At 32.0% G+C, this 11,635-nt stretch overlaps 1 protein-coding gene across 1 annotated transcript; it reads right to left on the bottom strand.

Annotated features, from left to right (window-relative positions):
* Positions 1-181: 181 nt before the first annotated feature.
* Positions 182-3,836, bottom strand: LOC106429353 (vacuolar cation/proton exchanger 1). Its single transcript, XM_013870103.3, has 10 exons — positions 3,485-3,836; positions 2,934-3,001; positions 2,338-2,366; positions 2,037-2,233; positions 1,520-1,744; positions 1,298-1,429; positions 1,032-1,148; positions 765-935; positions 575-665; positions 182-463 (listed from the first exon to the last, which is right to left on the bottom strand). Exons 1-10 carry the CDS (start codon positions 3,767-3,769, stop codon positions 381-383), a joined length of 1,398 nt encoding a protein of 465 aa, XP_013725557.1. The 5' UTR covers positions 3,770-3,836; the 3' UTR covers positions 182-380.
* Between the last annotated feature and the right edge of the window lie 7,799 nt (positions 3,837-11,635).

Genomic DNA, 11,635 nt, shown 5'->3' with positions numbered 1-11,635 from the left:
ACAGTGTGATTCAAACTCCTCTCAGGACCCTCGGCCTGAGGTTCCTATGGTGAATATATATGAGGCCCATTAGCTTATTATTTGGGGTTTAACCTAAAAAGAGGTTTGACATGTTTCATTGATGCTCAATAGAAAGAAGTAGAACCTTGATAACCCAATTATTCATAATTTCATAATTAACTGCTCAGAAAAATGATTAATCATAGAATAGAGAACTTAAGAATGAAAATGGAACATAAAGCATACATAGAGAATAGTCCACTGAAAACCCAAAAATGAATTTTCTCCAAACTTATCTTCATCAAGACCCACAACACACTGAATCTCTTCGACAAGTTGTTTTCCAATTTTTGAAAATGAATCAAGACATTAGGCAAAATTTAAGATGAGAAAACGCCTTCGCCGTTTGCAGCGGCAACATTGTTCATCAGTTGATGTCCCAAGTGAATAGCATTTGGTTGTTCTGAAAAAACAATGATTACATTAATTTTGTGCTATCTTATTATTATTAAGGACTCCTATTATTAATGTCAATCTAACTACTAACGTGAATGTATTATGGAATTTAACTCACTCTGAGGAAGTTTGTCAACAAAGAAACAAATGGCAATGATGATATAACAAAGCAAGAGAACCAATCCCTTCATGTAGTGAGAAGTCCCATCCTGAATAACCACAAAAAAATAACACAATATTTAATTATTGATGCTTGAAGTTTTGAATCATCCGTTGATTTGTATAAATGGATTGATAATCTTTGTAACCTGTAATGTGAAGGCTGTGATGATAATGGAAAGAGCAAGAGAACCGGTTTCAAGAAGACTGAAATTGAGATCCATATTAATTCCTAGAATCCATGCCACGATAACGGTCAATGGGACGACGAATAAACCAATCTGAGTTGCAGATCCTAACGCAACTCCCAAAGATATGTCCTGCAAAATTATTTTCGTTAAAAATGAGTTCATGCATTGCATGCATCATTATTTTGGTTAATCCACAAGTTTCTTTGAAGAGAAATTAGAACTCACAAGCTTGTTCTTGAAAGCGAAAATGATGGCTCCAGCATGTTCAGCAGCGTTTCCAACAATAGGAAGCAATATAATACTTATGAAACTCACTGACAGACCCCATGATTCCGATGCGTTCTAACCAAGGATAAACCAATAGTTAAGTTTATTCATATGTATATTTATATGATCATCAAGACTCAAAACAGTCTACCAATTCTTGTTAAAAGTTATGAACTGGTTCATTCATTGAACATCATGAGACATTGAGACTTAACAAAAGTTACCTCAATGGTGGCCACAACATACTCTGATAGCAATGCGATGACAAGAGTCATCCCAACCAACCATGCAAATCCACTCCAAAAGCTAATTACGGCGGTCTCTTCCTCAGCGACATTGTCATCATACTGATCATCCTGAACCAAAGTTCGTTTTAAAGATTTGTTATAACATGAAAAATTAAACTCCCTTCTCTAGTCTTAGCTTATGTGTATATATTTGTGTACCTCATCTTGTGCGTCAAACAATTGGCGGTGAGTCCAAAGCTGGAAAACGAGATATGCGATGTAAGCGATCAACATAACAATACTGCTGGCTCGTGACAGATTCAGTGACATGTCTGCAATCAAACCAGCCGGAGTCTCTCCGTTTGCAACGTATCCGAACAACATTGGCAGCAAGTGACACAACAGTCCCATTAGGAGTAAGAAGAAGTTCACATCGGCTTGTTTCTGCAACAATAAAAAAAACATCACACAATCAGTTCACTTGGTTCCTCACGTCCATTACTTAAATTTAGCTATAAATATTTGATTGTTTATCAAGCAAAAACTTAAGTAAACCCTTTGATTTCTTATTTTTCTTTTACGAAAAAAAAACTTAAGTAAACCCTAACTATACCGGGTAAGACTAATTGAACCAAACCTATTACAGTTTCGGTTAAGTTATGTTAAAAATAAAAGAAATACTGTAATATTAGTTTTGACTTCTGATATAATCAGAGTACATAGGGAGAGGCTATACCCGGTCAAACCGTTGCTCCCTTCGGAGATTAGCAATTCCACCACAGAAGAGCGAAGTCCCAAGAACCAATAGAAGGTTCGACAAAATGGAACCTAGCAGCGAGTATTTTACCACTGCGACTTTGTTGTTGGTCAATGCAAGAATCGCGATTATCAACTCGGTAGCGTTTCCACAAGTTGCGTTCAATAAGCCACCCACTGCAGTTTATATAAAACACAAAATAATTGAGTTTCTACTGATAAAATAAGTTAATTACTGTTTGTAATTGAAAAAAATATATAGTTGGTAAAGAAGACGTTACATGTAGGACCGGTGTAGAAAGCTAGCTGCCTGCATGGGAAGCACGAGAGATGTTAATGTAGACTTATAACCACATGAATAAAAATTCTAAATCACCAAGAAATACATTTATATAAAAATGTTTCGAGATACTAAACTAGTTAAATATAAAAAGGATAAAGCTTTGTACTATGCTGTCAAGTCTACACATGAGTGAGAAATAATTGTATCCGGTCTGTGACTGATACCCAATAATGCGATGACGAATTCCGAAAGAATATTGGTCCATTTATTTCAAAAAGCAAAGTAATAAACGAACAAATGTATGTTCGATTCGACCTAACTAGAATGAGATTCGTAACAGTCCTCAAATTCAAATAAAAGCACTGACAAAGTTGCAGCGGGTTAAATCTTGACATAAAATATTTGATTTAACGTGATTTTTTTATCTACAGATGGATAGATTCGATTTCATTCCATAGAGGCATAGACAGTTGGCTAAGTCTTGTCTTGATCGAAAAGAAAATCGTAACGTGAAGAATTCAAATAAATAAAATAAGTAAATGGATATATAGGATAAGAATTAAGTACTTGGATGAGGATGAATGAAGTACTTACTCTGTTAGAAAGCTGACTCGCTCAGCCAAAGGTGTGAGTCCTAACATGCTCAGTCCAAATATCCACGGCTGTAAACATTCGCAATTTAGCATAATGTTAAGTACGTGCAATTGTTACCGTAAATACTCTTTATCAATTACGTTGCACATTACATACCAAATCATTAATCTCAAAACGTTAATGATTGCAGATCCAATCAATTAAATTCTTCCACTGGATACCTAATTTAGTGGCTAGTAATAATTTAAATATTCACGCGAATAATGCCATATATATATTAAAAATTAATCACGATTACCTCATTAATTCCTTACATTTTTGGAGAATGGATTGTTTGAACTAAATTAATTGTTTGATGTTTTGTCACATAGTCAAAAATAATTGTAACTGATAGTATTTCATATTTTTATTCCTACACGTAAAAAAACTGAAGGACTGTTTTGAATGCTACTCTGTTTGGCAATGTTTTTTTTTTTTGTTTAACAGATGAAGAGTTGGGCCTTATGCCTTAATCTCTTCATCTAATCGATAATCATGCAAACAAATCTAACCTGACTGAAGCCGCAATATGTGCCAATAATTGCGGCAGGTATGGCCGGAAAAAGAATAGCCAGCTTCGTGCCGAGAATGACTTCTTGAAGGTTAGAGAGAAAATCTTTAAGACCTTTGTATGGAACCTTTTGGATCACTCTGATGTCAGACTTCTTCCTCAACGAAGAAGAAGACATGTTGTGAGCTGTTCTTCCTCCATGTCTCAGCTCTCTGCTTGATCCTTTCGCTGTCATGTTTGCGTTCCCATTCTCCGCCGCTGACCACTGTTCAACGATCCCCGCCATTTCTACACTTATTCAAAAAATGTATATATACTCTGAGTAACGAATATGTTTTTTGCTTTGCTGGTTCTTATGTTGTGTGTTTATAAATACTGATTAGTTTTGTATTTTGGGTCCACACGAGGCAGCTTCCACGAAATTTCCTTTGATATCTTTTATGTAATTTGGGATTTTATTCTTTATAAAATATGGTAACAAAATAAGAAATGGTAGATGTAGATACCATATCTGGATTTTTGGGAACTACCACTTTAAGACTTATAGCAAGATGTTAAAAAATCTATCTTTGGTTAATAATGATTTAATTTAATAGCAGAATATTAAGAGGAAAACGTGATTGTCGAAATTATTTTCTAATCTTTGTTAGGTGAGCAATATGTTCCAAATTAAAATTTGATTTTCAGATTTAATGGCTAAATTGGAAAGGAAATATTCTAAGAGGATATGATCAGAGGACTCAAAATAACTCGATTTTTCCGTGCTCATGCACGGATATAAAGATTTCAAAAGTAAATATATTATAGCAATTTATTAATATTTTATTTTTATTTTAAATAATTTTAGTTATATTTTAATTAATATATAAATGAGTTTTAAATAATATTATGTTATTTTAATTTACATATGATTTTGTATATATAATATCTCATCTGTTTGGTAATTATTTGGATATATTAGATAAAATAATTTTTTAGAATCAACCATAATATTTTTGTTCTATAGATTAAAATTTTGATTATTTTTATTTTCATTTAATTTGATTCTTTTCTTAGGTTGTAAATATATTTAGTAAGATTGTGTATAATTTGATATATGTTGTTTAGAGAATTAAATAGTAAAAATAAACTAAATGGTTGATCGATTTAAAGTTACATAGATTTATTGATTTAAAGTTATTTATTGATATGTTAAGTCGTTCTATAATTTATATTTATACAAAATATTACTATAAACAATAATATATTCTTAGTTAAATTTTAATTTTTGATGAAAGAATTTGGATTGGTTCGAGTTATTCATTTTATGTGTATAGAGTGTGTTACATATATTCCTTTAAATTAAAATACAACTATTTTTAATCTAATTCACCTAGATTGATTAATTGTATATTTATTTGGTTCTTCATCTTAGATATATAAGTATATTTTTGATTTTGTAATAATTTGGTATATGTTAATGTTCAAAAATAAAATTAGAAAAAAATAAAGTGATGATCGATATAAATTTACATAAACACACAACCGAAAAATTTTAAAACTGAAAATTATTTATTTGCTTAAATATCGTTGTAAACTTTATTTTTGAAACCACATTATATATAAATAATTTTCCGTTTTAATTTTTATAAATGTCTTTTTATTATATATGTTATTCGGAAAATTTAAAAAGGAAACTTAAAGAAAAGAAAAAAAATAAAACAAAAATATTTTATTTTTCATTGAAGATATCTTAGTTTTTGTTATATAAATAATATTTTGTTATAATTTGAGAAATATATTGATTTAAATAAAATACTTATTACTTTTAAATAATATTTTATTTTGGTTAAGATTATCTTTTGAAAAGAAGATTATTTTGTGAACTTTCCTTTTTATAAATCAAATTATATATAAAACTATTTTCGTTTTTAAATTTTATAAATGTTATTTATTATAGTGTTATCTGAAAAAAAGAAACCTAAATAAAATAAGGAAAAAGAAAAAAATAGTATATTTAATAATGACAATTATATATATTTGATTCATTAAAGATACCATTGTAAATAACCGTTGTTAGAATTAATGTGAGAGCGACACGTAGAAAACTGACTTCTCAAATAATATTATAGAGATTAAGATTCCCGAAACTTACATATTTATTAGGATTCTTAAAAACACAATTAATTTCTTAACCTCTCTCGCATTTTATGTTGTTAAGAGCGTTTCCCAAAAAAAAAAACTTCAAAACTTTGTTTTTGAGGTTTTACCCCACTCTAATTTTTTTTGAAAAGATTTTGAATAGTGAAAGTCATTATTCTTAACATCAAATTTGAGATTCCATCCTTCTTTGTATTTTAATCATATCACCCATAAACTCTAGTCTTATAGTATTATATCATTCATTTCTTTTACATATATTTTCAGAATTTTTACTTTTACATATAAAATTAAATGAATAAATTAATTAAAAGAAAAGTTATAGAATCTTATAAAGATATAAAACAGAAGAAATATTATACAACATTAAAGGCAAATTTTACATGGCGACAATACTACACTAAGCAAATTTAATACAAAATAAAAACTGTGCAGTTTTGTTATTATGAAGTAATTTTACATTAGAGTGTAACATATTATGAATTAATACTATTTTGATATTTTAATGTATGTTTGAGTTATTTATAAAAGAAATCAAAAACTTTAATATAAATATAAAAAATATGAGGTTTTTATTTGAAGCCGTTTTTGGAGACAAACATCAAATAATGTATGTTTGAGTTATTTATAAAAGAAATCCTTTTTTGGGATTACTAATGCAACGACATGTTTTCCCAGACTTGAAAGTTTCTTTACAACTGCGCAAATCACATGTCAATCATCTAGTATAATGTAATACTTACTATGTTTTGTTGTTTACAATACCTTTTAACTTCTGCACGAGAATGTGCCAAGAACCACTTGGCTTTGGCTGTACCACCTCTGCAAATTATCGAATATGAGAAAAATTCGACTCCAAACTCTCTTTTGTGGTGACAAAATTGGCCACCAGGTCCCGGGAAAAGGAAAAAAGTTCTACAAGGCGAGAGATAAAAATCTTAATTGCATTGACAAAGTTTTTGTTTTTGTTTTGATACACAATTTGGTTAACAAAAATCTTAATTGCATTGACAAAGTTTTTAATTGTTTTGATAATAGCGCTACACACAACACATAACAGGAATTTACTCCCTTTGTACATAATATATTGATTTTCAAGGATTTTCATACATATGTAAAACAGTTTAACAGATAATTTCATATTACCTTATTATTATTTTTGATTTTCACTGAAACTTGTGTTATTAGAAGCTCATTAAAAGCATGATGAAGTTCACAAAGATACTCGAGGAATAGATTACCTACTCTAAACGGAAACAGAGCATCACAAAATTCTAAACAAAATAACATACCAAAAACGGATTACTGTAACTACATTATGGCAGTAAGACGTCAACTTCTTTTTGTCAACTAGAATATATATATATATAAATAGGGGTTGATTGGTAACTGCTGTGATTTCATTTTTTGACTGTAGAAATATTGCTGTGGTTTTTATTGCTTTGGCTTTAAATTTTTAATTTTTAAAAGTCTTTAAATATGGGCTGTAGGTTTTTGTCTCTGCAGAGAAATTGTAAATACATAATTTCAAAGAAGTGCTGTGGATTTTATAAAAAGGCTGTGAACTTAAAAAAAAATAGAAATCAAGATTGGTGTAGATGTAGTGCTCTAGAAAGAAATGAGGCTGTAGAGAGCACTCACAGCCACTACCAATCACACCCATAGTCCGGGAGATTGTGGTCAAGTGGTAAGAAGAAAGGTTTGTGACGCAAACACGTTTCAAGTTCGATCTACCTGCTATGCGAAAACTAAATCACATTCTTCCTAGACACCTAACATGAATATGGGCTATTGCTTTCGGCCCATTTGAATACCCGGAAAGAGAGTCTATCCATGGCCTGGGATACCCCCAGGTTAATAAAAAAAAAATAAGTAGAATATATTCTAAATGGAAATATTAACACTCAACTTAAAAAAAAAAAAATTAACACTCAAAACTGCATATTCTCCTAACTGCCGGTAGCCTATAAACGAGATTTACCAATGCTGCCAACAGCTCGCCAAACGATAACATCGACCTCCTTTCGCAATTAAGACACCATGACTTAGTGTTAGTGACCCGGCAAGGCGGCAAGGAGTTTTTTTTAAGACTTCATTTTTTCAAAAAACATTCTTAACCAATGCGTTTTTTTTCTTCTATTCGCCACACATGACAATAATACACATATTAGAGACAAGGCTCGTAACTATCTTTCTCTTATAACACTACTATTAACTATCTTAACAGCTCCATTATATTTTGGCTTCTCATAGCAGATACTCCATCCATCTTGTTCATGAGTTAGGTTTGTGAGTTTTATAGGCCTGCTCTTTGATAGTTTTTCCATAAATTATTATCTTTTCACTTAAAAGTTTTTTTATTCGACGTAATGTTTTACTTGTTATAGAAAAGCAAAAAACAAACTCAGGTCTGTATCCAATCGAGATTCGCATAAGAAGAGATAAAGATTAGCATGGGTTTGTATGATACGAGCTTGGAGAGTGTTCTTTGGAGAAAATTTAAGGGCCTATATTGTGTCGTGTAGTACGAAAACGAAACTGCTGATTTTTCCGTGTCTTTTTGTTTAACGAGGAGGTAGCTTTGATAAAAAGGTGGGATGTGGCTCCTGCCGCTTGTCTTGTTTCATATTATAATTTACAAGAATTATTGTTTTAAGTGTACATTATTTTTATATTTCTATAATGTTTATTAGACTAATATATATTCTTAACAAATTATTTTTGAATCCTTATGTTTTTAGTTAAAACAACTTATTATAAAACATATTAGAATATTGTTTAGTAAAGTTACTTTTGGCTGATGTTTATGTTTTTCCTTGAAAAAGTTTATCATTAGAATCAAACAAAAGGACTAGAGGTGGACAAATCAATTGAGATCTCTGGCTAAGTCCAAAAGTCATTTGAATCCATCGATAAATTAGGAGAATAATTTAATGCTTAAGAGAACCCTCGATGATAATAGTATAACTCTATGCAAACAAGTACACACTATATCTTGAGGATAATGGTTATAATCTGCCGACAACAATACGTGCACCACACTGTTTTTGAAAACAGATTGGATGGTGATCCAAAAGCTTTCTATGTCACGGGTCAGCCAAACTCTACCAGTTTAAAAGAGTTCACAATTTAAATAAATAGTAAAAATGTATAGCTTCCATCTAGTGAGCCAAAAATTTCCCTAATATAACAGAGTCTAGAGTTCTATGAGTTGTATATGAAGAGACTACTTCACAATATTTATATTTCTATATCTGCATAAATGTTACATAAAAAATGGAATGTTTGAGAACCTTAGATTTAGAGAAAATAAGTTTGTGTATATGTATTCTGTTAAGCTCCAATAGACTTTCATGACTGGCTGCCACACCGAGCATCCAATCCATATAAACCCCTAAAAAGGAATATTGAAGATTTTGGAAAGATCTCATCATTAAATCGAGGAATGATGAAGTTGAACAAGTGGTAGCGTACGTGGATAAAAGTTTTCTAAAATGATTCCTGATAAATTGCACATTTGATTACACCCCCCACCCCCCATCTCGATCGCTTGATTCTTGTACTATATGGCGGCCACTAGTCCCAGAGGATTGAAGTTTCGTTACAACGTCGTAAAATGCTACATTTATGTAGTCCTCTCAATAGATTATATATATATATATATATATATTAGAACTAAATGGTCCCTAAACCATAGTTAAGTATTTAAGCGGATGCTGCCGAAGATCAGAGAATCAGGGAGCCCATGTGGGTAGATAAAGACACTAACAAGCTGAAAGACGCATTTGTCTTGTCCGAACATACCACAACATCATAATTCATGGAAATGCCCCACAAATCTTTGTTGATTTCGGAAGTTACACTGATTTCTTGTTTGAGTTTATATTGGAGAGAAGATCCCACATCGGAAATATGAAAGAGACTTGAGTAATATATAAGGGACTTGGGCCATTCTACTAATTGCCAATTGATTTTAAGTTGGAAGCCCATGAAACTTATCATAGTATCAGAGTCACGTTAATGGTTATACACACCATTATCTCGAGGGAGGGTATTGAAGAGAAGATCCCACATCGAAAATATGAAAGGGACGTTAATAATATATAAAGGACTTGAGCTACTCCACTAATTGCCAATTGGTTTTAAGTTGAAAACCCAAGAAACTTATCAGTTTATCAACATATACGTATGGGCAAACAATAGGCACAATACCTTGGGGTCACAACGATGAAAAGGGCCAAAACATTTTAAATTGTAATTGACGTTAAAGGAAACTTCCCGGAAGCTGCCTTCATGAGCATACGTCCATGTACTTCTCACATGCATGTGGGAAGATGTATGCTGTTATCGACTCACCCTTCCTGGATAAAAAATAATGACAGTTTTTTTTTGTCTGTATCGTAAGATTTTTAAATCAAATGGAATTAAAGCGCCCTACATTATTTAAAATTCTTCCAGTTTAGCATGTTAGGGCATCTATAGATCACTAGATTGGTCACAGACCATCTGATGAGTAGGTCCCTTGACGTGTACGGAACAAGACACTTAGCGTTATCTTTTAGAAGTAATCATACTCATACCTTCTCAATTTTCACAATGTAAGAATTATCATATCTTCTCAATAAGAAAGAATATGCGGCTGTAACGGTTTAGCAATCAAACAATTATTTGCGGCAACCGCCCACATACGATTTCTACTTGAACGTTTTTAACGATTTTTTTTTTCAACTAAAAGTAGAAGGACGTATACAGTGACTTCAATAAAAATCAACTCAAAAACAGCAAATGAATGGTCATAGAGTGACTAAGCTCAACAGAACCTCCACATCCAATAAAGCAAAACTCCTCTCATGGTGGCAGTAAAATAGACCACTCACCCGGAATCATGAATGGAAGATTAACACTGAAGTAAGAAGGCAGCGATTGTTCAAGAGAGAGAAAGAGAGAGAGAGTAGCCAATCGACCATAATGAGAGAATATTTCTACTGGATTTTATTTTCTTTCTTTTTTAGAATTTTCAGATTATTACACAGTGACAACAATTTTATTACAAATAACTTGATCAAAATCTAGTAAAAGGTGATCTTAACAATCTTAAAACCATGAAAATATCATTCAACGGATTTTGTAAGTAAATAATGGATAAAAGACATATTCAAGTTGTGACTAGAGTTGCTGAAAAACAAACTAGTCTAATTACCTTTTTTTTTCTTATTCTTTATTTCTTAGTATACGCCCAGGCACATGCGAGAATGTAGTGAAGGAGCAAAAATGGCATGAGTCTTGTCCAAAAAGCTATGATGATGGGATCCATTTCACAGCGAAGTCAACCGGGATTGTCATGGAAGAGATAATTGAAGGTAATGAGAGAAGCGAATTGGCAACCGAGTCTTCACTGGAAACCACTAGCGGTGAAGTTTCCCTTTTATTTTGGTGAACTGAACTCCCTTAGCCTTACTAATCTTGAGTTATCAAAACAAGAAGTTGGAACCACCACCTGGTACGGCCGGTTGTAAGAACAAACTTAGCATTTAAAGACATCGTGCTTCTACATTGACAATCATTGTGTACTGTACCTGATAGTAGATAGAATTCCCTGTTGGGATTGTTCTCATTACGTTGGCATATAAAGCCATTGCTGTTACAATATTTGAGGGATTTACAAAGATCTCTAGAACTACCGATATCTACTTGAAATCTATAAATAATATACAAGAGAATATACTCATTCTCTAATATACAAGAGAATAAACTACCGATATCTACTCTAAGCGTCGGTGGTCTGACGGTTAGACTGGTCTTGAACTGATTGAACAGCAAGCGAGGCAATCCCTTGGTACACACGTCCGCAAACTGCAGTGAAGATGGAACGTGAATGACTTTGACATGACCCATTGCTACCTTCTCTCTGACGAAGTGAATATCAATCTCAATGTGCTTTGTTTGTTGATGCTTGACTGGATTATGGGCCATGTATACAGAGCTAATGTTGTGGCAATAAACCATCGAAGCT

This window comes from Brassica napus, chromosome C4, assembly GCF_020379485.1.
Source record: "Brassica napus cultivar Da-Ae chromosome C4, Da-Ae, whole genome shotgun sequence".
NCBI classification, from domain to species: Eukaryota; Viridiplantae; Streptophyta; class Magnoliopsida; order Brassicales; family Brassicaceae; genus Brassica; species Brassica napus.
The sequence above is the reverse complement of the archived record's forward strand: the minus strand, read 5'-3'. Positions and strand labels throughout refer to the sequence as shown.